The following is a 27,181-nucleotide window of genomic DNA, read 5'->3' as shown; positions in this document are numbered from 1 at the left end:
GGAGATTAAATGAGACCAGCTCACGTTCTAATCAATCTCATTGTACATCGCAAGGTTTAAATAGGGCTTCAGACTTTTCAGCCTGCCGCACAGATATGTAACGCAGGTACGCTGGTGGCTAGAGTGTTCAAAGGCAGTTTCGGAATCGACTATTCGGCGTCACTTCGCTTGGCACAGCCTAACAGGCTTCTCTGTCCCCCGTTACTGTCCCAGGCCCCTGTTTGCCTGGGAGGCAGACTCAAAATGGTAAGTGCAAAGGCTTGGGATGGAGTTCCAGGCTTGACAGGCCGTGGCGACCAGCTAGGCCTCGTTGTCCTTCGAGACCCCACCCCCCCGGCCTCTCCGTCAGGCCCGATCCGGCTCTTCGGCCGCGAGGTCGCCCCCCAGGTCGATGGCGTTGTCCCGGAGGAGCCGCCGGTTGCCCCGGGGGGGCGCCGGCCTCTCCTGGTCGACCGGCCTGTAGACAAAGTGGTAGTAGCCCGAGGAGTCGTCTTGGCCCTTCAGCTCCGACTTGATGTGCTGCGGGAGGGCGTCACCGGCCAGGAGCTGCCAGCTGTCGTTGACCACCAGGAAGAGGCCGTGCGCCGCCGAATCCTGCACCTTGAACTTCTCGGCGCACAGCCGACAGAGGCCTTCCGCCGTCTCCGTCGGTCTGACCACCAGCGTCTTGGCCGTGCAGCCATTGTTGGGGTCGCGGTAGGCGACACGGATGAAGTTCTGAGGGGGGGAGAGAGAGAGGGAGAAGAGTTCATATTGCGGCAGGCCCCGTCACCACTGTGAGATTCACCGCAACAGCTCAACAAGACACCTGTTCACCATCTACAAGGCACAAGGCAGGAGTGCGATGGGAGACTCTCCACTCGCCTGGACGTGCGCAGCTCCAATACTCAAGAAGCTCCACACCATCCAGGACAAAGCAGCCCCGCTCGATTGCTCCCCCCTTCCACAAACATTCACTCCCTCCACCCACCGACGCGCTCTGTGTCGCACTGACCTGGAAGTCATTGACCGAGGGCATGGGGTCGTACGTCCTCCTCCGCTTGTGCCACTGCTTGAGCGAATGTCTAATCTCGTTACTGATGCCAATCACCACCCGATCCACGTGAAAACTCTGCAGTTCAACCGTGCTGGCGTACAGGCTGGTGAGGTAGTATCCACCTGGGGGCCAGAGGGGGGGGGGGGGGGGGTGTAAAGAGATACACGGGGTGAACAAACAGGACATTGTACGTCGATAAGAATAAATAAGCTCTCTGAATAGACACACGGGGGACAGCAACAAGGAAATGATGTGAAACCCTTTCTCAACACGGGTTAGACCCCGACTGAGGGACTGGGTCCAACCCCGGTGCCCTAACTTCAGGAAGGGCGTCGTGGCCTCGGAGAGGGAGATTTTCTAGAACGTTCCCGGGGGATGAGGGACTTCAGTGAATGTGGAGAGAGACGGGGAGAAGCTGGGACTGTCCTTCCTCGGAGCGGAGAGGGTTTAAGGGGGGGGGGGGGGAGATTGAATCCAGGCGGCGTTCCGAATCAGGAAGGGGTTTGGATAGAGGCGACGAGGAGAAAGTGTTTCCCAGTTGGCGGGAGGGTGGGTAACCAGAGGGGGGGACACAGATTGAGGAGAATCAGGAACAGAACCAGAGGGTGGGGAGATGAGGAGAATGTGTATTTTTGACACAGCGAGTTGTTGTGATCCGGAAGGTTCTGCCTGAAAGGGCGGCGGAAGCCGATTCAACAGGAACTTCCAAAATGGAGGAGTGGGGAAAATACTCGGAAAGGAGGAATCTGCAGAGCTGTGGGGGAAAGAGCGGGGGGAGGAGGGGGACTGGTTCCAAAGGGCCAGCACAGAGAGGATGGACTGAATGGTCTCGTCCTGATTCTATGATCCAAGGGAGATATCACCATGGTGTCGATCACACTGTCCAATCACCAGTACTGAACATGGCAACACCAACCAGTGGCCTGCGTTTCACCCAGCACAACAAAAATAGACAATTCGCCCCATCTGCTGATCATTCTGTCCCACACGAACCACTTTGCACGTCTTCATCTCCCTCCATCACCCTATCCGTCTATTCCTCTCTCCATCATCTGTTTATCCAGCTCACGCCTTAAATGTATCAAGATTATTCACCTCGAGTACTCCCCGTGGGAGCGAGTCCCACATTCTCCCCCACTCCCCGTGGGAACGAGTCCCACATTCTCCCCACTCCCCGTGGGAGCGAGTCCCACATTCTCCCCACTCCCCGTGGGAACGAGTCCCACATTCTCCCCACTCCCCGTGGGAGCGAGTCCCACATTCTCCCCCACTCCCCGTGGGAGCGAGTCCCACATTCTCCCCACTCCCGGTGGGAGCGAATCCCACATTCTCCCCCCACTCCCCATGGGGAGCGAGTCCCACATTCTCCCCACTCCCCGTGGGAGCGAGTCCCACATTCTCCCCCCACTCCCCATGGGAGCGAGTCCCACATTTTCCCCACTCCCTGTGGGAGCGAGTCCCACATTCTCTCCACTTCCTGTGTGAGCGAGTCCCACATTCTCCCCCACTCCCCGTGGGAGCGAGTCCCACATTCTCCCCACTCCCCGTGGGAGCGAATCCCACATTCTCCCCCACTCTCCGTGGGAGCGAGTCCCACATTCTCCCCACTCCCCGTGGGAGCGAGTCCCACATTCTCCCCCACTCCCCGTGCGAGCGAGTCCCACATTCTCCCCCACTCCCCGTGGTATCGAGTCCCACATTCCCCCTGGGTAAAGAGGTTGCTCCTGAATTCCCTGACGGGGTTTAATAGTCAATCTTCGATTGAAAAGCGGGAGAGATTCCCCATTTCTGGCGCTCCCTCAAGATGCTCGGAACTCTGGGACTGATGGGAACACCGTTAGTTGACGGTGATGTGGTGTATCGGGCCCAACATTTACCGCCTGTCCCCAGTCACCCCCTCCACCCTGAGCGTCACGCTCGGCCATTCGGGGGGGGGGCGAGGGGGGCAAGGGTCGACCCCGTCGCTGTGTGGGACGGTCTGGAGTCACACGTAGGGGGTAAGGACGGCAGATCTCCTTCCTGAAATGGGACTTTAATGAACCAGTTGGGTTTTTAGGCCAATCGATGAGCGTTGTCACGGTCGCTGTCACTGACACGAGCTTTATAACCCCAGATTTTATGAATTGAACTGAAGTTTGGATGTGAACGGGATTTGAACCCGGATCTCGCAGTTCCCAAGCCTGCATTACTGCCCCATTTGAATGCCCAGCGTCTCGCCCACCTCAATCCAGACTGGAACAAGTCTGAACACACGGGCCTCGGGAATCCCTCACAGGGCTGATATCAGAGCCTGACCACAGTCATCCCCCACCTTCTCCCATCAGCTCCGACTGGTCGAGTAACTCCATCATATATTCCACTTCCAGGGAGAGTTCCGGTAGGTCACATTCCGCGATGATGTAGGACAGGGTCGGCAGAAACTCATCTGCTCCACAGGCCTCACCTGCAACAGGGCAGAGAGGCGAAGTGAGATAGCGAACGACACAGGCACACATTTCCCCAACTCCATCCACTCTCCGGTACACACAGGGAGAGAGGGCAGAGAGGGACAGTGTGGAGGGAGCTCAGTGTTTGATGGGGACAGTGTGGAGGGAGCTCAGTGTTTGATGGGGACAGTGTGGAGGGAGCTCAGTGTTTGATGGGGACAGTGTGGAGGGAGCTCAGTGTTTGATGGGGACAGTGCGGAGGGAGCTCAGTGTTTGATGGGGACAGTGTGGAGGGAGCTCAGTGTTTGATGGGGACAGTGTGGAGGGAGCTCAGTGTTTGATGGGGACAGTGTGGAGGGAGCTCAGTGTTTGATGGGGACAGTGTGGAGGGAGCTCAGTGTTTGATGGGGACAGTGTGGAGGGAGCTCAGTGTTTGATGGGGACAGTGTGGAGGGAGCTGAGTGTTTGATGGGGACAGTGTGGAGGGAGCTCAGTGTTTGATGGGGACAGTGTGGAGGGAGCTCAGTGTTTGATGGGGACAGTGTGGAGGGAGCTCAGTGTTTGATGGGGACAGTGTGGAGGGAGCTCAGTGTTTGATGGGGACAGTGTGGAGGGAGCTCAGTGTTTGATGGGGACAGTGTGGAGGGAGCTCAGTGTTTGATGGGGACAGTGTGGAGGGAGCTCAGTGTTTGATGGGGACAGTGTGGAGGGAGCTCAGTGTTTGATGGGGACAGTGTGGAGGGAGCTCAGTGTTTGATGGGGACAGTGTGGAGGGAGCTCAGTGTTTGATGGGGACAGTGTGGAGGGAGCTCAGTGTTTGATGGGGACAGTGTGGAGGGAGCTCAGTGTTTGATGGGGACAGTGTGGAGGGAGCTCAGTGTTTGATGGGGACAGTGTGGAGGGAGCTCAGTGTTTGATGGGGACAGTGTGGAGGGAGCTCAGTGTTTGATGGGGACAGTGTGGAGGGAGCTCAGTGTTTGATGGGGACAGTGTGGAGGGAGCTCAGTGTTTGATGGGGACAGTGCGGAGGGAGCTCAGTGTTTGATGGGGACAGTGTGGAGGGAGCTCAGTGTTTGATGGGGACAGTGTGGAGGGAGCTCAGTGTTTGATGGGGACAGTGTGGAGGGAGCTCAGTGTTTGATGGGGACAGTGTGGAGGGAGCTCAGTGTTTGATGGGGACAGTGTGGAGGGAGCTCAGTGTTTGATGGGGACAGTGTGGAGGGAGCTCAGTGTTTGATGGGGACAGTGTGGAGGGAGCTCAGTGTTTGATGGGGACAGTGTGGAGGGAGCTCAGTGTTTGATGGGGACAGTGTGGAGGGAGCTCAGTGTTTGATGGGGACAGTGTGGAGGGAGCTCAGTGTTTGATGGGGACAGTGTGGAGGGAGCTCAGTGTTTGATGGGGACAGTGTGGAGGGAGCTCAGTGTTTGATGGGGACAGTGTGGAGGGAGCTCAGTGTTTGATGGGGACAGTGTGGAGGGAGCTCAGTGTTTGATGGGGACAGTGTGGAGGAGTGTTTGATGGGGACAGTGTGGAGGGAGCTCAGTGTTTGATGGGGACAGTGTGGAGGGTTTGATGGGGACAGTGTGGAGGGTTTGATGGGGACAGTGTGGGGGAGGGTTTGATGGGGACAGTGTGGAGGGTTTGATGGGGACAGTGTGGAGGGTTTGATGGGGACAGTGTGGAGGGTTTGATGGGGACAGTGTGGAGGGAGCTCAGTGTTTGATGGGGACAGTGTGGAGGGAGCTCAGTGTTTGATGGGGACAGTGTGGAGGGAGCTCAGTGTTTGATGGGGACAGTGTGGAGGGAGCTCAGTGTTTGATGGGGACAGTGTGGAGGGAGCTCAGTGTTTGATGGGGACAGTGTGGAGGGAGCTCAGTGTTTGATGGGGACAGTGTGGAGGGAGCTCAGTGTTTGATGGGGACAGTGTGGAGGGAGCTCAGTGTTTGATGGGGACAGTGTGGAGGGAGCTCAGTGTTTGATGGGGACAGTGTGGAGGGAGCTCAGTGTTTGATGGGGACAGTGTGGAGGGAGCTCAGTGTTTGATGGGGACAGTGTGGAGGGAGCTCAGTGTTTGATGGGGACAGTGTGGAGGGAGCTCAGTGTTTGATGGGGACAGTGTGGAGGGAGCTCAGTGTTTGATGGGGACAGTGTGGAGGGAGCTCAGTGTTTGATGGGGACAGTGTGGAGGGAGCTCAGTGTTTGATGGGGACAGTGTGGAGGGAGCTCAGTGTTTGATGGGGACAGTGTGGAGGGAGCTCAGTGTTTGATGGGGACAGTGTGGAGGGAGCTCAGTGTTTGATGGGGACAGTGTGGAGGGAGCTCAGTGTTTGATGGGGACAGTGTGGAGGGAGCTCAGTGTTTGATGGGGACAGTGTGGAGGGAGCTCAGTGTTTGATGGGGACAGTGTGGAGGGAGCTCAGTGTTTGATGGGGACAGTGTGGAGGGAGCTCAGTGTTTGATGGGGACAGTGTGGAGGGAGCTCAGTGTTTGATGGGGACAGTGTGGAGGGAGCTCAGTGTTTGATGGGGACAGTGTGGAGGGAGCTCAGTGTTTGATGGGGACAGTGTGGAGGGAGCTCAGTGTTTGATGGGGACAGTGTGGAGGGAGCTCAGTGTTTGATGGGGACAGTGTGGAGGGAGCTCAGTGTTTGATGGGGACAGTGTGGAGGGAGCTCAGTGTTTGATGGGGACAGTGTGGAGGGAGCTCAGTGTTTGATGGGGACAGTGTGGAGGGAGCTCAGTGTTTGATGGGGACAGTGTGGAGGGAGCTCAGTGTTTGATGGGGACAGTGTGGAGGGAGCTCAGTGTTTGATGGGGACAGTGTGGAGGGAGCTCAGTGTTTGATGGGGACAGTGTGGAGGGAGCTCAGTGTTTGATGGGGACAGTGTGGAGGGAGCTCAGTGTTTGATGGGGACAGTGTGGAGGGAGCTCAGTGTTTGATGGGGACAGTGTGGAGGGAGCTCAGTGTTTGATGGGGACAGTGTGGAGGGAGCTCAGTGTTTGATGGGGACAGTGTGGAGGGAGCTCAGTGTTTGATGGGGACAGTGTGGAGGGAGCTCAGTGTTTGATGGGGACAGTGTGGAGGGAGCTCAGTGTTTGATGGGGACAGTGTGGAGGGAGCTCAGTGTTTGATGGGGACAGTGTGGAGGGAGCTCAGTGTTTGATGGGGACAGTGTGGAGGGAGCTCAGTGTTTGATGGGGACAGTGTGGAGGGAGCTCAGTGTTTGATGGGGACAGTGTGGAGGGAGCTCAGTGTTTGATGGGGACAGTGTGGAGGGAGCTCAGTGTTTGATGGGGACAGTGTGGAGGGAGCTCAGTGTTTGATGGGGACAGTGTGGAGGGAGCTCAGTGTTTGATGGGGACAGTGTGGAGGGAGCTCAGTGTTTGATGGGGACAGTGTGGAGGGAGCTCAGTGTTTGATGGGGACAGTGTGGAGGGAGCTCAGTGTTTGATGGGGACAGTGTGGAGGGAGCTCAGTGTTTGATGGGGACAGTGTGGAGGGAGCTCAGTGTTTGATGGGGACAGTGTGGAGGGAGCTCAGTGTTTGATGGGGACAGTGTGGAGGGAGCTCAGTGTTTGATGGGGACAGTGTGGAGGGAGCTCAGTGTTTGATGGGGACAGTGTGGAGGGAGCTCAGTGTTTGATGGGGACAGTGTGGAGGGAGCTCAGTGTTTGATGGGGACAGTGTGGAGGGAGCTCAGTGTTTGATGGGGACAGTGTGGAGGGAGCTCAGTGTTTGATGGGGACAGTGTGGAGGGAGCTCAGTGTTTGATGGGGACAGTGTGGAGGGAGCTCAGTGTTTGATGGGGACAGTGTGGAGGGAGCTCAGTGTTTGATGGGGACAGTGTGGAGGGAGCTCAGTGTTTGATGGGGACAGTGTGGAGGGAGCTCAGTGTTTGATGGGGACAGTGTGGAGGGAGCTCAGTGTTTGATGGGGACAGTGTGGAGGGAGCTCAGTGTTTGATGGGGACAGTGTGGAGGGAGCTCAGTGTTTGATGGGGACAGTGTGGAGGGAGCTCAGTGTTTGATGGGGACAGTGTGGAGGGAGCTCAGTGTTTGATGGGGACAGTGTGGAGGGAGCTCAGTGTTTGATGGGGACAGTGTGGAGGGAGCTCAGTGTTTGATGGGGACAGTGTGGAGGGAGCTCAGTGTTTGATGGGGACAGTGTGGAGGGAGCTCAGTGTTTGATGGGGACAGTGTGGAGGGAGCTCAGTGTTTGATGGGGACAGTGTGGAGGGAGCTCAGTGTTTGATGGGGACAGTGTGGAGGGAGCTCAGTGTTTGATGGGGACAGTGTGGAGGGAGCTCAGTGTTTGATGGGGACAGTGTGGAGGGAGCTCAGTGTTTGATGGGGACAGTGTGGAGGGAGCTCAGTGTTTGATGGGGACAGTGTGGAGGGAGCTCAGTGTTTGATGGGGACAGTGTGGAGGGAGCTCAGTGTTTGATGGGGACAGTGTGGAGGGAGCTCAGTGTTTGATGGGGACAGTGTGGAGGGAGCTCAGTGTTTGATGGGGACAGTGTGGAGGGAGCTCAGTGTTTGATGGGGACAGTGTGGAGGGAGCTCAGTGTTTGATGGGGACAGTGTGGAGGGAGCTCAGTGTTTGATGGGGACAGTGTGGAGGGAGCTCAGTGTTTGATGGGGACAGTGTGGAGGGAGCTCAGTGTTTGATGGGGACAGTGTGGAGGGAGCTCAGTGTTTGATGGGGACAGTGTGGAGGGAGCTCAGTGTTTGATGGGGACAGTGTGGAGGGAGCTCAGTGTTTGATGGGGACAGTGTGGAGGGAGCTCAGTGTTTGATGGGGACAGTGTGGAGGGAGCTCAGTGTTTGATGGGGACAGTGTGGAGGGAGCTCAGTGTTTGATGGGGACAGTGTGGAGGGAGCTCAGTGTTTGATGGGGACAGTGTGGAGGGAGCTCAGTGTTTGATGGGGACAGTGTGGAGGGAGCTCAGTGTTTGATGGGGACAGTGTGGAGGGAGCTCAGTGTTTGATGGGGACAGTGTGGAGGGAGCTCAGTGTTTGATGGGGACAGTGTGGAGGGAGCTCAGTGTTTGATGGGGACAGTGTGGAGGGAGCTCAGTGTTTGATGGGGACAGTGTGGAGGGAGCTCAGTGTTTGATGGGGACAGTGTGGAGGGAGCTCAGTGTTTGATGGGGACAGTGTGGAGGGAGCTCAGTGTTTGATGGGGACAGTGTGGAGGGAGCTCAGTGTTTGATGGGGACAGTGTGGAGGGAGCTCAGTGTTTGATGGGGACAGTGTGGAGGGAGCTCAGTGTTTGATGGGGACAGTGTGGAGGGAGCTCAGTGTTTGATGGGGACAGTGTGGAGGGAGCTCAGTGTTTGATGGGGACAGTGTGGAGGGAGCTCAGTGTTTGATGGGGACAGTGTGGAGGGAGCTCAGTGTTTGATGGGGACAGTGTGGAGGGAGCTCAGTGTTTGATGGGGACAGTGTGGAGGGAGCTCAGTGTTTGATGGGGACAGTGTGGAGGGAGCTCAGTGTTTGATGGGGACAGTGTGGAGGGAGCTCAGTGTTTGATGGGGACAGTGTGGAGGGAGCTCAGTGTTTGATGGGGACAGTGTGGAGGGAGCTCAGTGTTTGATGGGGACAGTGTGGAGGGAGCTCAGTGTTTGATGGGGACAGTGTGGAGGGAGCTCAGTGTTTGATGGGGACAGTGTGGAGGGAGCTCAGTGTTTGATGGGGACAGTGTGGAGGGAGCTCAGTGTTTTTTACCTGCAGCTCCTTCTAGTTTCTCGTAGATGAGTTTGCAAGCTTGCAGGAGAAAGTTGACTTTCTTGATTGGAGAATAAGTTTTTTGCATCAGAAGAAATTTCTGTCTGATTTTTTCGATCGGCGCAGTGTCTTTGACAGAGGCTCGGAGTCCCAGACTCTGAGGACCAGTCTCCCTGACCAGCTGTGCGTTGTGTCGGAGCTGTTGGAGGGACCCATCGGCAGTGTGGAACTCCCGCAGACAGGCCAGGATACTGCGTCGGAGCGGCTTCAGTACGCTCTTGTGCATCGCCACCTCCAGAAGGTGCTCTGTGCAAAATCAACAGGCTGTCAATAAGGGGAAAGGCATACCCTCTTCCACACCCCCTCCCCTCCCACACCCCCTCCCCTCCCACACCCCCTCCCCTCCCACACCCCCCTTCCCTCCTCTACCCTCTCCCACACCCCCTCCCCTCCCACACCCCTCCCCTCCCACACCCCCTCCCCTCCCACACCCCCCTTCCCTCCTCTACCCTCTCCCACACCCCCTCCCCTCCCACACCCCCCTCCCCTCCCACACCCCCCTTCCCTCCCTCTACCCTCTCCCACACCCCCTCCCCTCCTCTACCCTCTCCCACACCCCCTCCCCTCCCACACCCCCTCCCCTCCCACACCCCCTCCCCTCCCACACCCCCTCCCCTCCTCTACCCTCTCCCCACACCCCCTCCCCTCCTCTACCCTCTCCCACACCCCCTCCCCTCCTCTACCCCCTCCCACACCCCCTCCCCTCCTCTACCCTCTCCCACAACCCCCTCCCCTCCTCTACCCTCTCCCACACCCCTCCCCTCCTCTACCCTCTCCCACACCCCCTCCCCTCCTCTACCCTCTCCAACACCCCCTCCCCTCCTCTACCATCTCCCACACCCCCTCCCCTCCTCTACCCTCTCCCACACCCCCCTCCCCTCCCACACCCCCCTTCCCTCCTCTACCCTCTCCCACACCCCCTCCCCTCCTCTACCCTCTCCCACACCCCCTCCCCTCCTCTACCCTCTCCCACACCCCCTCCCTCCCACACCCCCTCCCCTCCCACACCCCCTCCCCTCCCACACCCCCTCCCCTCCTCTACCCTCTCCCACACCCCCTCCCCTCCTCTACCCTCTCCCACACCCCCTCCCCTCCTCTACCCCCTCCCACACCCCCTCCCCTCCTCTACCCTCTCCCACACCCCCTCCCCTCCTCTACCCTCTCCCACACCCCCTCCCCTCCTCTACCCTCTCCCACACCCCCTCCCCTCCTCTACCCTCTCCAACACCCCCTCCCCTCCTCTACCATCTCCCACACCCCCTCCCCTCCTCTACCCTCTCCCACACCCTCCTCCCCTCCTCTACCCTCTCCCACACCCCCTCCCCTCCTCTACCCTCTCCCACACCCCCTCCCCTCCTCTACCCTCGCCCACACCTTCCTTCCCACCACTACCCTCGCACACACCCTCCTACCCTCCACGACTCCAACACACTTCCACATTGTTTCCTCTGGACCCCACAGCTCATCCCAAACTCTACTCCCCATACCATCTTCCTCCTCATCTCCTCCCTATCTCTGTTACCTCCTCCAGTCCCGACAACCCTCCCAATCTCTGTATCCTCCTCCAGCCCCTACAACCCTCCCTATCTCTGTAACCCCCTCCAGCCCCTACACCCCTCCCTATCTCTGTAACCTCCTCCAGCCCCTACAACCCTCCCTATCTCTGTAACCTCCTCCAGCCCCTACAACCCTCCCTATCTCTGTAACCTCCTCCAGCCCCTACAACTCTCCCTATCTCTGTAACCTCCTCCAGCCCCTACAACCCTCCGAGATCTCTGCGCTCCCTCCAATTCCGGCCTCTTGACCATCCCCCCCATTCCCATCGCTCCACCATTGGCGACCGTGTGTGGGATTGTGTTGGATTTTTAAGCTGAGCTATGGGGATTGCCTCCTTTCACTCACCTTTCTCCTCCTCGTCCTCGATGAAGGGTTCGATGGTCTGATCCAGCTCCGTGCTGTGCTCCAGAAACATCTTCACGTGGGTCATGAACTGTCGGATGGTTTGGAGGAGCTCGGAGCTGCTGGACTGGGACCCCTTGCCCTCCCGCAGGGAGCCCAGGAAGTCCTGCACCAGGCCCCCCAGGTAGGTGTGTCTGTCCCGTGAGCGCTCCTCGATGCCGCGCACCAGCTTCTTCTCGGGGCTGCTGAAGGAGCTGAAGACTTCGCTCATCTTCCGGAAGGGGGCGCGTACCATCCACCGGACGCTTCGCGACCTCCGGGGTGGGGGTCGGGGGTCGTGGGGTTCGGCCTGCCTCCCCTCCCCCTCCCCCCCCCTCCTCCCCTCCTCCTCCTCCTCCTCTCCCTCCAGGCTGCTGAGAGATTGGCTGTACACCTTGCTGATGGGGGGCGGCGATTTCCCGTACAGCAGGCCCAGCCCGTCCGCCTCGGAGGCGCACGAGGAGCTGGCGTCACTCAGCCGCTGGCCCCCGCCAACCTGCGCCCGCAGGGTCAGCGGGAGGCCGGCCGGGGCTGGCACCCGGTAAGTCTCCTCGGCGGTGGGGGGGAGGGGGGCTTCCAGAGGCGGGGCCGGCCCCCGCTCCAGCGACCGCAGCTTCTTCCGGAGCCGGGGGGGCGGGACGGGGGTCTTCGGGCGCTTGTAGGACGCGTCGTCCTCCGACGAGGCGCTGCGGGGGGGCCCTGGGGACGGCTGGGGGCTCCCCCCCTGCCAGGGGACGGGGGGCGGGGGCTGGGTGGGGGGCGAGAGGGGGCTGGAGGTCTCCGTCGACACCCGGACCTTGAAGCTCCTCTTGAACTGCGACCGCTTGTCCCCGCCCGGGTCCTCGGGGCCGAAGAGGGGGTTGACGAAGCTGAGCGCCCCGTTCCAGCCGGCCCGGCCCACCTCCCCGGGGGGCCGTGTCCTCAGGGGGCTCTGCAGCACGAAATCCGGGGGGCCCGACTCCTGGGGCGACTCGCCCCCCCATTCCTCCGGCGCCGGGGGCTCCCGCACATTGAGGGCCGAGCTCCAAAACTCTAAACAGGGTGGGGGGGGGGGGGGGGGGGGGGGAGAGAGAGAAAGCGTGGACTGAGTTAATCGGGCACGGCCCCTCCCACTCTCCCACCCACCGTCTCACACACCATGACCAGCCGCAGCAGAGCAGGAAAGGCCCAGGCTTTATCCCGGCCTACTGCTGAATTCACTCACGCCCCCATTCGCAGCGGGAAATCTGCCGGCCTCCCCCCCCCCCCCCACGTCTGGCCTACATGTGACTCCCTCCCGACGGCCCCAGGACCGGCCCCCAACCCGAAAGCTCTCCCGCCATTGGCCGACCCACAGGCTGGACCCCCCCAACCAATCGGAGCCAACAAACTCTTCCTCCACCCTGATTGGACGCCCAATATCTCTCCCCGTGGCTCACCCCGTGGATTTTCTCTGACAAGTTTTGTAAAGGATAAATAGAGGGTTAACATAAGACCCCCCCGCCCCCCCACCCCCGCCCCCGCCCTGCCCCTCCCCCATTGAGTTATTGTATTAATTTTTCCCGGTTGGTTTGTTCCCAACATCTGATTGGCATTCAGCTGGCAAACCCTGGTCACCCCCCAATCTCACCGCGTTCAGCCACTCACCAATGCCCAGGTGTGAGATGGTCTTGAGTTTCTTGTGGGATCGGGCAGTGGCGATGGCCAGAGGCAGCTTCAAGGTGAACGGCAATACGTCCCTTCAACATAGAGAGGGGAGATCCGTGGTTAGTATACACAGCGTTCCCCCTCGCTCCGACACCTCCCCCTCAGCACTGACCCTCTGACAGTGCGGCACTCCCTCAGTACTGACCCTCTGACAGTGCGGCACTCCCTCAGAACTGACACTCTGGCAGTGCAGCACTCCCTCAGGACTGACCCTCTGACAGTGCGGCACTCCCTCAGTACTGACCGTCTGACAGTGCGGCACTCCCTCAGTACTGACCCTCTGACAGTGCGGCACTCCCTCAGTACTGACCCTCTGACAGTGCGGCACTCCCTCAGTACTGACCCTCTGACAGTGCGGCACTCCCTCAGGACTGACCCTCTGACAGTGCGGCACTCCCTCAGTACTGACCCTCTGACAGTGCGGCACTCCCTCAGTACTGACCCTCTGACAGTGCGGCACTCCCTCAGTACTGACCCTCTGACAGTGCGGCACTCCCTCAGCACTGACCCTCTGACAGTGCGGCACCCCCTCAGTACTGACCCTCTGTCAGTGCAGCACTCCCTCAGTACTGACCCTCTGACAGTGCAGCACTCCCTCAGTACTGACCCTCTGACAGTGCAGCACTCCCTCAGTACTGACCCTCTGACAGTGCGGCACTCCCTCAATACTGACCCTCTGACAGTGCGGCACTCCCTCAGTACTGACCCTCTGACAGTGCTGCACTCCCTCAGTACTGACCCTCTGACAGTGCGGCACTCCCTCAGCACTGACCCTCTGACAGTGCGGCACTCCCTCAGAACTGACACTCTGACAGTGCGGCACTCCCTCAGTACTGACCCTCTGACAGTGCGGCACTCCCTCAGTACTGACCCTCTGACAGTGCGGCACTCCCTCAGTACTGACCCTCTGACAGTGCGGCACTCCCTCAGTACTGACCCTCTGACAGTGCAGCACTCCCTCAGTACTGACCCTCTGACAGTGCGGCACTCCCTCAGCACTGACCCTCTGACAGTGCAGCACTCCCTCAGTACTGACCCTCTGACAGTGCTGCACTCCCTCAGTACTGACCCTCTGACAGTGCGGCACTCCCTTAGTACTGACCCTCTGACAGTGCGGCACTCCCTCAGCACTGACCCTCTGACAGTGCAGCACTCCCTCAGTACTGACCCTCTGACAGTGCGGCACTCCCTCAGTACTGACCCTCTGACAGTGTGGCACTCCCTCAGTACTGACTCTCTGACAGTGCGGCACTCCCTCAGTCCTGACCCTCTGACAGTGCGGCTCCCTCAGTACTGACCCCCTGACAGTGCGGCACTCCCTCAGAACTGACCCTCTGACAGTGCAGCACTCCCTCAGTACTGACCCTCTGACAGTGCGGCACTCCCTCAGTACTGACCCTCTGACAGTGCGGCACTCCCTCAGTACTGACCCTCTGACAGTGCAGCGCTCCCTCAGTACTGACCCTCTGACAGTGCGGCACTCCCTCAGTACTGACCCTCTGACAGTGCGGCACTCCCTCAGTACTGACCCTCTGACAGTGCAGCACTCCCTCAGTACTGACCCTCTGACAGTGCAGCACTCCCTCAGGACTGACCCTCTGACAGTGCGGCACTCCCTCAGGACTGACCCTCTGACAGTGCGGCACTCCCTCAGTACTGACCCTCTGACAGTGCGGCACTCCCTCAGTACTGACCCTCTGACAGTGCGGCACTCCCTCAGTACTGACCCTCTGACAGTGCGGCACTCCCTCAGTACTGACCCTCTGACAGTGCGGCACTCCCTCAGTACTGACCCTCTGACAGTGCTGCACTCCCTCAGTACTGACCCTCTGACAGTGCGGCGCTCCCTCAGTACTGACCCTCTGACAGTGCGGCACTCCCTCAGTACTGACCCTCTGACAGTGCTGCACTCCCTCAGTACTGACCCTCTGACAGTGCGGCACTCCCTCAGTACTGACCCTCTGACAGTGCGACACTCCCTCAGTACTGACCCTCTGACAGTGCGGCTCCCTCAGTACTGACCCTCTGACAGTGCGGCGCTCCCTCAGTACTGACCCTCTGACAGTGCGGCACTCCCTCAGTACTGACCCTCTGACAGTGCGACACTCCCTCAGTACTGACCCTCTGACAGTGCGGCTCCCTCAGTACTGACCCTCTGACAGTGCGGCGCTCCCTCAGTACTGACCCTCTGACAGTGCGGCACTCCCTCAGTACTGACCCTCTGACAGTGCGGCGCTCCCTCAGTACTGACCCTCTGACAGTGCGGCTCCCTCAGTACTGACCCTCTGACAGTGCGGCACTCCCTCAGTACTGACCCTCTGACAGTGCGGCACTCCCTCCGTACTGACCCTCTGACAGTGCGGCACTCCCTCAGTACTGACCCTCTGACAGTGCGGAGGGAGGGGAGAGAGAGGCTGTGGTGGGGGGGGAGGGGAGCCTGGGTTAGGTGGGGAGGAGGGTGAGGGGACTGTGGACCCCTTCCCCCATTCCCAGTCGCACACTCACCTGCTCACACAGTAAAAGGAGATGAGATGAAAGAGATCTCCAAATGTTACTCCGGAACCTTCCAGGGAAAAAGCTGAAAGGGAAGGGAAGGAATTTTAGAATCTTGCAACACAGTAAGAGGCCATTCGGCCCATTCTCTCTGCGCCGGCCCTCATTCACAACCCTAATATTCCCCGTTCCCCAATCACTGACCTCATCAGAACCCATTCTCCCAACATCATTCACCTTCCTTCACGTGATGTGAGCCTCGCTGGCTGGGCCCAGCATTTACTGCCCGTCCCTAATTGCCCCTCGAGAAGGGGGTGGGTGAGCCGCCATCTTGAACCCGCTGCAGTCCCGCGTGGTGTAGGTACACCCACTGTGCTGTTAGGGAGGGAGTTCCAGGATGTTGCCCCCAGCGACAGTGAAGGAACGGCCGATATATTTCCCAGTCGGGGTGGGGAGTGACTGGGAGGGGAACCTCCAGGTGGTGGGGTTCCCAGGTATCTGCTGCCCTCGTCCTTCTAGATGGTGGAGGCTGTGGGTTTGGAAGGTGCTGCCTGAGGAGCCTTGGTGAGTTGCTGCGGTGCATCTTGTAGACGGTACACACGGCTGCCACTGTGCGTCGGTGGGGGAGGGAGTGAATGTTTGTGGAAGGGGAGCAATCGAGCGGGGCTGCTTTGTCCTGGATGGTGTGGAGCTTCTTGAGTGTTGTTGGGAGCCGCGCTCATCCAGGCAAGTGGAGAGTCCCTCACACTCCTGCCTTGTGCCTTGTAGATGGTGGACAGGCTTTGGGAGGGGGTCAGGAGGTGAGTTACTCTCTGCAGGATTCCCAGCCTCTGACCTGCCCTGGTATCCACAGTATTAATGTGGCTGGGTCCAGTTCAGTTTCTGATCAATGGTAACCCCCAGGATGTTGATTGTGGGGATTCAGCGATGGGAATGCCATTGAATGTCAAGGGGCGATGGTTAGATCCTCTCTTGCAGGAGATGGTCATTGCCTGGGGCTTGTGTGGCGTGAATGTAACTTGCCCCTTGCCAGCCCCGAGCCTGGATATTGTCCAGGTCTTGCTGCATTTGGACACGGACTGCTTCATTATCTGAGGAGTCGCGAATGGGGCTGAACATTGTGCAGTCAGCTGCAAACATCCCCACTTCTGACCTTATGATGGAAGGGAGGCCATTGATGAAGCAGCTGATGATGGCTGGGCCGAGGACATGACCCTGAGGAACTCCTGCAGTGATGTCCTGGAGTTGAGATGATTGACCTCCAACCACCACAACCATCTCCCTTTGTGCCGGGTATGACTCCGCCCAGCGGAGAGTTTCCCCCCTGATTCCCATTGACTCCAGTTTCGCTCGGGCTCCTTGATGCCAAACGCGGCCAAATGCTGCCTTGATGTCAAAGGGCCGTCACTCCCACCTCCCCTCTGCCATTCAGCTCTTTGTCCATGTTTGACCCTAGGCTGTAATGAGGTCAGGAGCTGAGTGACCCTGGGCGGAACCCAAACTACTTCAGTTAAACATTGTGGGAACGACCCTGAACATTCTATAATGATCTCACTCACTGGAATTGATGGAATCCTCATTGAGGACAAAGTCGTGCACAAAGGAGGGATCGGAATCGTCCGATAGTCGGACCGAGAGAACCTTCTTCTGAGATGTCGCCGACTTTCGCACAAGGAAGATCTACCATGGGGGGAATCACACTCATCGTTAAAGGACCAGCTCTCGCACAATATCCATACGTCCAAACATCGTCCTGTCTGCCAATTTATCTATTGGTAACTCGGAGTTACTGCGCACAGTCCTGGTCTCCGTATCCCACACTCTGAGTTACTGCGCACAGTCCCCGTATCCCACACTCGGAGTTACTGCGCACAGTCCCCGTATCCCACACTCGGAGTTACTGCGCACAGTCCCCGTATCCCACACTCGGAGTTACTGCGCACAGTCCCGGTCCCCGTATCCCACACTCGGAGTTACTGCGCACAGTCCCGGTCTCCCTATCCCACACTCGGAGTTACTGCGCACAGTCCCGGTCTCCGTATCCCACACTCGGAGTTACTGCGCACAGTCCCGGTCTCCGTATCCCACACTCGGAGTTACTGCGCACAGTCCCGGTCTCCGTATCCCACACTCGGAGTTACTGCGCACAGTCCCCGTATCCCACACTCGGAGTTACTGCGCACAGTCCCGGTCTCCGTATCCCACACTCGGAGTTACTGCGCACAGCCCCGGTCTCCGTATCCCACACTCGGAGTTACTGCGCACAGTCCTGGTCTCCGTATCCCACACTCGGAGTTACTGCGCACAGTCCCGGTCTCCGTATCCCACACTCGGAGTTACTGCGCACAGTCCCGGTCTCCGTATCCCACACTCGGAGTTACTGCACACAGTCCCGGTCTCCGTATCCCACACTCGGAGTTACTGCGCACAGTCCCGGTCTCCGTATCCCACACCCGGAGTTACTGCGCACAGTCCCCGTATCCCACACTCGGAGTTACTGCGCACAGTCCCGGTCTCCGTATCCCACACTCGGAGTTACTGCGCACAGTCCCGGTCTCCGTATCCCACACTCGGAGTTACTGCGCACAGCCCCGGTCCCCGTATCCCACACTCGGAGTTACTGCGCACAGTCCCGGTCTCCGTATCCCACACTCGGAGTTACTGCGCACAGTCCCGGTCTCCGTATCCCACACTCGGAGTTACTGCGCACAGTCCCGGTCTCCGTATCCCACACTCGGAGTTACTGCGCACAGTCCCGGTCTCCGTATCCCACACTCGGAGTTACTGCGCACAGTCCCGGTCTCCGTATCCCACACTCGGAGTTACTGCGCACAGTCCCGGTCTCCGTATCCCACACTCGGAGTTACTGCGCACAGTCCCGGTCTCCGTATCCCACACTCGGAGTTACTGCGCACAGTCCCGGTCTCCGTATCCCACACTCGGAGTTACTGCGCACAGTCCCGGTCTCCGTATCCCACACTCGGAGTTACTGCGCACAGTCCCCGTATCCCACACTCGGAGTTACTGCGCACAGTCCCGGTCTCCGTATCCCACACTCGGAGTTACTGCGCACAGTCCGGTCTCCGTATCCCACACTCGGAGTTACTGCGCACAGTCCCGTCCGTATCCCACACTCGGAGTTACTGCGCACAGTCCCGGTCTCCGTATCCCACACTCGGAGTTACTGCGCACAGTCCCGGTCTCCGTATCCCACACTCGGAGTTACTGCGCACAGTCCCGGTCTCCGTATCCCACACTCGGAGTTACTGCGCACAGTCCCGGTCTCCGTATCCCACACTCGGAGTTACTGCGCACAGTCCCGGTCTCCGTATCCCACACTCGGAGTTACTGCGCACAGTCCCGGTCTCCGTATCCCACACTCGGAGTTACTGCGCACAGTCCCGGTCTCCGTATCCCACACTCGGAGTTACTGCGCACAGTCCCGGTCTCCGTATCCCACACTCGGAGTTACTGCGCACAGTCCCGGTCTCCGTATCCCACACTCGGAGTTACTGCGCACAGTCCCGGTCTCCGTATCCCACACTCGGAGTTACTGCGCACAGTCCCGGTCTCCGTATCCCACACTCGGAGTTACTGCGCACAGTCCCGGTCTCCGTATCCCACACTCGGAGTTACTGCGCACAGTCCCCGTATCCCACACTCGGAGTTACTGCGCACAGTCCCGGTCTCCGTATCCCACACTCGGAGTTACTGCGCACAGTCCCGGTCTCCGTATCCCACACTCGGAGTTACTGCGCACAGTCCCGGTCTCCGTATCCCACACTCGGAGTTACTGCGCACAGTCCCGGTCTCCGTATCCCACACTCGGAGTTACTGCGCACAGTCCCGGTCTCCGTATCCCACACTCGGAGTTACTGCGCACAGTCCCGGTCTCCGTATCCCACACTCGGAGTTACTGCTCACAGTCCCGGTCTCCGTATCCCACACTCGGAGTTACTGCGCACAGTCCCGGTCTCCGTATCCCACACTCGGAGTTACTGCGCACAGTCCCGGTCTCCACATTATAAAAAGGATATTGAGACAGTGGAGAAGGTGTGAGAAAGATTTATAAATGTGATATCAGAACCGAGAGGTGAGAATGATCAGGAAGATTGAACTGACTGGGGCTGGATTCTCGCGAAAAGAGGAGGGTGAGTGGGGGAACCGATTGAGGTTTCTAAATCAATAAAGGCGGTTTTGATTGGGTCGACCTAGAGAAGATTGGTGGAGATCTACTCCCACGGGGAGCGGGGAGAATGTGGGACTCGCTCCCACAGGGAGTGGGGAGAATGTGGGACTCGCTCCCACGGGGAGTGGGGGAGAATGTGGGACTCGCTCCCACGGGAGTGGGGGAGAATGTGGGACTCGTTCCCACGGGGAGTGGGGAGAATGTGGGACTGGCTCCCACGGGGAGTAGGGAGAATGTGTGACTCTCTCCCACGGGGAGTGGGGAGAATGTGGGACTCGCTCCCACAGGGAGTGGGGAGAATGTGGGACTCGCTCCCACGGGGAGTGGGGGAGAATGTGGAACTCGCTCCCACGGGGAGTGGGGGAGAATGTGGGACTCGCTCCCACGGGGAGTGGGGAGAATGTGGGACTGGCTCCCACGGGGAGTAGGGAGAATGTGTGACTCTCTCCCACGGGGAGTGGGGAGAATGTGGGACTCGCTCCCACAGGGAGTGGGGAGAATGTGGGACTCGCTCTCACGGTGAGTGGGGAGAATGTGGGACTCGCTCCCACGGGGAGTGGGGAGAATGTGGGACTGGCTCCCACGGGGAGTAGGGAGAATGTGTGACTCTCTCCCACGGGGAGTGGGGAGAATGTGGGACTCGCTCCCACAGGGAGTGGGGAGAATGTGGGACTCGCTCTCACGGTGAGTGGGGAGAATGTGGGACTCGCTCCCACGGGGAGTGGGGAGAATGTGGGACTGGCTCCCACGGGGATGGGGAGAATGCGGGACTCGCTCCCACAGGGAGTGGGGAGAATGTGGGACTCGCTCCCACGGGGAGTGGGGAGAATGTGGGACTCGCTCCCACGGGGAGTGGGGAGAATGTGGGACTCGCTCCCACGGGGAGTGGGGAGAATGTGGGACTCGCTCCCACGGGGAGTGGGGAGAATGTGGGACTCGCTCCCACGGGGAGTGGGGAGAATGTGGGACTCGCTCCCACGGAGAGTGGGGACAATGTGGGACTCGCTCCCACGGGGAGCGGGGGAGAATGTGGGACTCGCTCCCTCGGGGAGTAGGGAGAATGTGGGACTCGCTCCCACGGGGAGTGGGGACAATGTGGGACTGGCTCCCACGGGGATGGGGAGAATGCGGGACTCGCTCCCACAGGGAGTGGGGAGAATGTGGGATTTGCTCCCACGGGGAGTGGGGAGAATGTGGGACTTCGCTCCCACAGGGAGTGGGGAGAATGTGGGACTCGCTCCCACGGGGAGCGGGGAGAATGTGGGACTCGCTCCCACAGGGAGTGGGGAGAATGTGGGACTCGCTCCCACGGGGAGTGGGGGAGAATGTGGGACTCGCTCCCACAGCGAGTGGGGAGAATGTGGGACTCGCTCCCCACGGGGAGTGGGGGAGAATGTGGGACTCGCTCCTACGGGGAGTGGGGAGAATGTGGGGCTCGCTCCCACGGGGATGGGGAGAATGTGGGACTCGCTCCCACGGGGAGTGGGGAGAATGTGGGACTAGCTCCCACGGGGAGTGGGGAGAATGTGGGACTCGCTCCCACGGGGAGTGGGGAGAATGCGGGACTCGCTCTCACGGGGAGTGGGGAGAATGTGGGACTCGCTCCCACGGGGAGTGGGGGAGAATGTGGGACTCGCTCCCAGGGGAGCGGGGAGAATGCGGGACTCCGCTCCCACGGGGAGGAGGGGAGAATGTGGGACTCGCTCCCACGGGGAGTGGGGAGAATGTGGGACTCGCTCCCACGGGGAGTGGGGAGAATGTGGGACTCGCTCCCACGGGGAGTGGGGAGAATGTGGGACTCGCTCCCACGGGGAGTGGGGAGAATGTGGGACTCGCTCCCACGGGGAGTGGGGAGAATGTGGGACTCGCTCCCACACAGGGAGTGGGGAGAATGTGGGACTCGCTCCCACGGGGAGTGGGGAGAATGTGGGACTCGCTCCCACGGGGAGTGGGGAGAATGTGGGACTCGCTTCCCACGAGTGTTTAATGACAGCCTGTGTCCACCAGGTGGCAGTGCTGTCCACAAGTTGCTGTGGCTCAAACACAGAAACGTTTGACTGTAAATCTCTCAAAATTGGTTTTCGAAGCGAAATTTTCGGGATTAAAAGGTTTGAGAATCTGAGACTGGCGGCTGGCTGCTAATCTGACGGCTCTGCCTCGCAGTCCCCCCATTCAGAAAGAAGCTGAAAGCTTCTGTTTTTGAACGTCAATGTGAAGGAGATGGCCGAGGGGGCAGGAAGATCCCACACCTGGCCTGTTTCCATTGGTTGGGGTGCTTGTTGGCCTCAACACCGATCGGGCTTCTGGACGTACCAGAATGCACACACGCCAATGGGAAGAGGACAGGGTGGGCCAGTGTTGCGAAGCCCTCTGCAGTCGAATGTCCGAAGCATGCTGGGCCACGAGCCTTTGCCTCCGGTTGCTGGGATCGGCCTCTCCACCCTCACGGGCAGGAGGAGTTCCATTCGGAGAGGTACGGAGTCCGGTGGGACGGCGATAACGGTCTGAGTACTCACCCCCGGGCTCTCCCGCTGCAGAATGTGGAGGGAGGTCGCCGAGTTCAGGCTGAGCTGGAGCCAGACGGAGTGGGTGAAGATCAGGCGATCCAAAACACTGACTTTGGTCAGGGACGACTTGTGGGAGGGCTGCCGGGCCGAGGGGGTCTCGGGGGCATCGTACACAGGGTCCGCCTGCATCTTACCAAAGGAACATAACAGACGTCAGTGTCACTCTCCACAATCCCAATGGACCCAAACCCCTTCCCATTCACTCCCACTGTCCACAATCCCAATGGACCCAAACCCCTTCCCGTTCACTCCCACTGTCCACAATCCCAATGGACCCAAACCCCTTCCCATTCACTACCACTGTCCACAATCCCAATGGACCCAAACCCCTTCCCCCCCACTGTCCACAATCCCAATGGACCCAAACCCCTTCCCGTTCACTCCCACTGTCCACAATCCCAATGGACCCAAACCCCTTCCCGTTCACTCCCACTGTCCACAATCCCAATGGACCCAAACCCCTTCCCGTTCACTCCCACTGTCCACAATCCCAATGGACCCAAACCCCTTCCCGTTCACTCCCACTGTCCACAATCCCAATGGACCCAAACCCCTTCCCGTTCACTCCCACTGTCCACAATCCCAATGGACCCAAACCCCTTCCCATCACTCCCACTGTCCACAATCCCAATGGACCCAAACCCCTTCCCGTTCACTCCCACTGTCCACAATCCCAATGGACCCAAACCCCTTCCCGTTCACTCCCACTGTCCACAATCCCAATGGACCCAAACCCCTTCCCGTTCACTCCCACTGTCCACAATCCCAATGGACCCAAACCCCTTCCCGTTCACTCCCACTGTCCACAATCCCAATGGACCCAAACCCCTTCCCATTCACTACCACTGTCCACAATCCCAATGGACCCAAACCCCTTCCCCCCCACTGTCCACAATCCCAATGGACCCAAACCCCTTCCCGTTCACTCCCACTGTCCACAATCCCAATGGACCCAAACCCCTTCCCGTTCACTCCCACTGTCCACAATCCCAATGGACCCAAACCCCTTCCCGTTCACTCCCACTTGTCCACAATCCCAATGGACCCAAACCCCTTCCCGTTCACTCCCACTGTCCACAATCCCAATGGACCCAAACCCCTTCCCGTTCACTCCCACTGTCCACAATCCCAATGGACCCAAACCCCTTCCCGTTCACTCCCACTGTCCACAATCCCAATGGACCCAAACCCCTTCCCGTTCACTCCCACTGTCCACAATCCCAATGGACCCAAACCCCTTCCCGTTCACTCCCACTGTCCACAATCCCAATGGACCCAAACCCCTTCCCATTCACTCCCACTGTCCACAATCCCAATGGACCCAAACCCCTTCCCATTCACTCCCACTGTCCACAATCCCAATGGACCCAAACCCCTTCCCATTCACTCCCACTGTCCACAATCCCAATGGACCCAAACCCCTTCCCGTTCACTCCCACTGTCCACAATCCCAATGGACCCAACCCCCTTCCCATTCACTCCCACTGTCCACAATCCCAATGGACCCAAACCGCTTCCCGTTCATTCCCACTGTCCACAATCCCAATGGACCCAAACCCCTTCCCGTTCACTCCCACTGTCCACAATCCCAATGGACCCAAACCCCTTCCCGTTCACTCCCACTGTCCACAATCCCAATGGACCCAAACCCCTTCCCGTTCACTCCCACTGTCTACAATCCCAATGGACCCAAACCCCTTCCCGTTCATTCCCACTGTCCACAATCCCAATGGACCCAAACCCCTTCCCGTTCACTCCCACTGTCCACAATCCCAATGGACCCAAACCCCTTCCCATTCACTCCCACTGTCCACAATCCCAATGGACCCAAACCCCTTCCCGTTCACTCCCACTGTCACAATCCCAATGGACCCAAACCCCTTCCCATTCACTCCCACTGTACACAATCCCAATGGACCCAAACCCCTTCCCGTTCACTCCCACTGTCCACAATCCCAATGGAACCAAACCCCTTCCCGTTCACTCCCACTGTCCACAATCCCAATGGACCCAAACCCCTTCCCATTCACTCCCACTCTCCACAATCCCAATGGACCCAAACCCCTTCCCGTTCACTCCCACTGTCCACAATCCCAATGGACCCAAACCCCTTCCCGTTCACTCCCACTGTCCACAATCCCAATGGATCCAAACCCCTTCCCGTTCACTCCCACTGTCCACAATCCCAATGGATCCAAACCCCTTCCCGTTCACTCCCACTGTCCACAATCCCAACGGACCCAAACCCCTTCCCATTCACTCCCACTGTCCACAATTCCAATGGATCCAAACCCCTTCCCGTTCACTCCCACTGTACACAATCCCAATGGACCCAAACCCCTTCCCGTTCACTCCAACTCTACACAATCCCAATGGACCCAAACCCCTTCCCGTTCACTCCCACTGTCCACAATCCCAATGGACCCAAACCCCTTCCCGTTCACTCCCACTGTCCACAATCCCAATGGACCCAAACCCCTTCCCGTTCACTCCCACTGTCCACAATCCCAATGGACCCAAACCCTTCCCGTTCACTCCCACTGTCCACAATCCCAATGGACCCAAACCCCTTCCCGTTCACTCCCACTGTCCACAATCCCAATGGACCCAAACCCCTTCCCGTTCACTCCCACTGTCCACAATCCCAATGGACCCAAACCCCTTCCCATTCACTCCCACTGTCCGAAATCCCAATGGACCCAAACCCCTTCCCCTTCACTCCCACTCTCCACAATCCCAATGGACCCAAACCCCTTCCCAGTTGCCGCTCTGGCCGTCCTTGCTGATTCCCCGCCGACACGAGGAGCGAATATTTTACACTAACGGTGGCGATGTGGAAATTGTTGGCTGGACTGGAGAACGAGCTGGCCATTCAGCCCCTCTAGCTGGTTTGGACGGGCACTGGAGCTGCATCCAGACGGGAAAGAATCGTCCTTGGTCCTTGGATAAGTGAATATACGGACGCCAGGGACAAAGTGGAAGTGAAGAGTGAGATATCCCAATGTGTGAGAGTTAGCAAACCACAACATCACCGACGTCATCAGCCAGACTAGCTGATGGGTTTATGAGGCATTGTCTCATTCTTAAATACCCAGTCACAAATATGGAAACAGGATATTCCAGAGCAAACCTACCGCACAACATCCCCCTCTCAACATCGAGTTAAATAATGTAGGTCATAGCTCACAGATTTCAGACAGGGTTCGATACAGAGTAAAGCTCCCTCTACACTGTCCCCATCAAACACTCCCAGGACAGGTACAGCACGGGGTTAGATACAGAGTAAAGCTCCCTCTACACTGTCCCCATCAAACACTCCCAGGACACGTACAGCACAGGGTTAGATACAGAGTAAAGCTCCCCCTACACTGTCCCCATCAAACACTCCCAGGGCAGGTACAGCACGGGGTTAGATACAGAGTAAAGCTTCCTCTACACTGTCCCCATCAAACACTCCCAGGACAGGTACAGCACGGGGTTAGATACAGAGTAAAGCTCCCTCTAAACTGTCCCCATCAAACACTCCCAGGACAGGTACAGCACGGGGTTAGATACAGAGTAAAGCTCCCTCTACACTGTCCCCATCAAACACTCCCAGGACAGGTACAGCACGGGTTTAGATACAGAGTAAAGCTCCCTCTACACTGTCCCCATCAAACACTCCCAGGACAGGTACAGCACGGGGTTAGATACAGAGTAAAGCTCCCTCTACACTGTCCCCATCAAACACTCCCAGGACAGGTACAGCACGGGGTTAGATACAGAGTAAAGCTCCCTCTACACTGTCCCCATCAAACACTCCCAGGACACGTACAGCACAGGGTTAGATACAGAGTAAAGCTCCCCCTACACTGTCCCCATCAAACACTCCCAGGGCAGGTACAGCACGGGGTTAGATACAGAGTAAAGCTTCCTCTACACTGTCCCCATCAAACACTCCCAGGACAGGTACAGCACGGGGTTAGATACAGAGTAAAGCTCCCTCAACACTGTCCCCATCGAACACTCCCAGGACAGGTACAGCACGGGGTTAGATACAGAGTAAAGCTCCCTCTACACTGTCCCCATCAAACACTCCCAGGACAGGTACAGCACGGGGTTAGATACAGAGTAAAGCTCCCTCTAAACTGTCCCCATCAAACACTCCCAGGACAGGTACAGCACGGGGTTAGATACAGAGTAAAGCTCCCTCTACACTGTCCCCATCAAACACTCCCAGGACAGGTACAGCACGGGTTTAGATACAGAGTAAAGCTCCCTCTACACTGTCCCCATCAAACACTCCCAGGACAGGTACAGCACGGGGTTAGATACAGAGTAAAGCTCCCTCTACACTGTCCCCATCAAACACTCCCAGGACAGGTACAGCACAGGGTTAGATACAGAGTAAAGCTCCCTCTACACTGTCCCCATCAAACACTCCCAGGACAGGTACAGCACGGGGTTAGATACAGAGTAAAGCTCCCTCTACACTGTCCCCATCAAACATTCCCGGGACAGGTACAGCACGGGGTTAGATACAGAGTAAAGCTCCCTCTACACTGTCCCCATCAAACACTCCCAGGACAGGTACAGCACGGGGTTAGAGACAGAGTAAAGCTCCCTCTACACTGTCCCCCATCAAACACTCCCAGGACAGGTACAGCACGGGGTTAGATACAGAGTAAAGCCCCCTCTACATTGTCCCCATCAAACACTCCCAGGACAGGTACAGCACGGGGTTAGATACAGAGTAAAGCTCCCTCTACACTGTCCCCATCAAACACTCCCAGGACAGGTACAGCACGGGGTTAGATACAGAGTAAAGCTCCCTCTACACTGTCCCCATCAAACACTCTCAGGACAGGTACAGCACGGGGTTAGATACAGAGTAAAGCTCCCTCTACACTGTCCCCATCAAACACTACAGGACAGGTACAGCACAGGGTTAGATACAGAGTAAAGCTCCCTCTACACTGTCCCCATCAAACACTCCCAGGACAGGTACAGCACGGGGTTAGATACAGAGTAAAGCTCCCTCTACACTGTCCCCATCAAACACTCCCAGGACAGGTACAGC

At 58.4% G+C, this 27,181-nt stretch overlaps 1 protein-coding gene across 1 annotated transcript; it reads right to left on the bottom strand.

Annotated features, from left to right (window-relative positions):
* On the bottom strand, positions 1-22,251 carry si:ch211-168d1.3 (ras and Rab interactor 2). The gene is made up of 10 exons (XM_038787315.1): positions 22,072-22,251; positions 16,926-17,046; positions 15,379-15,451; positions 12,814-12,905; positions 11,537-12,219; positions 11,152-11,494; positions 9,190-9,495; positions 3,348-3,479; positions 995-1,158; positions 1-717 (listed from the first exon to the last, which is right to left on the bottom strand). The coding sequence occupies exons 1-10, from the start codon at positions 22,249-22,251 to the stop codon at positions 346-348; spliced, it is 2,466 nt and encodes an 821-aa protein (XP_038643243.1). The 3' UTR covers positions 1-345.
* Positions 22,252-27,181: the final 4,930 nt, after the last annotated feature.

This window comes from Scyliorhinus canicula, chromosome 31 (assembly GCF_902713615.1).
Source record: "Scyliorhinus canicula chromosome 31, sScyCan1.1, whole genome shotgun sequence".
NCBI classification, from domain to species: domain Eukaryota; kingdom Metazoa; phylum Chordata; class Chondrichthyes; order Carcharhiniformes; family Scyliorhinidae; genus Scyliorhinus; species Scyliorhinus canicula.
This window is presented reverse-complemented; position numbering and strand designations above follow the sequence as displayed.

Coding starts and splice junctions, on each gene's coding strand:
- si:ch211-168d1.3 (XM_038787315.1), bottom strand. CDS start 22,251: ATGCAGGCGGACCCTGTGTACGATGCCCCCGAGACCCCCTCGGCCCGG. Junction 12,906..15,378: donor TCCTTTTACTGTGTGAGCAG/GTGAGTGTGCGA, acceptor TCTATGTTGAAG/GGACGTATTGCCGTTCACCT. Junction 3,480..9,189: donor GAAACTAGAAGGAGCTGCAG/GTAAAAAACACT, acceptor GCCCTGTTGCAG/GTGAGGCCTGTGGAGCAGAT.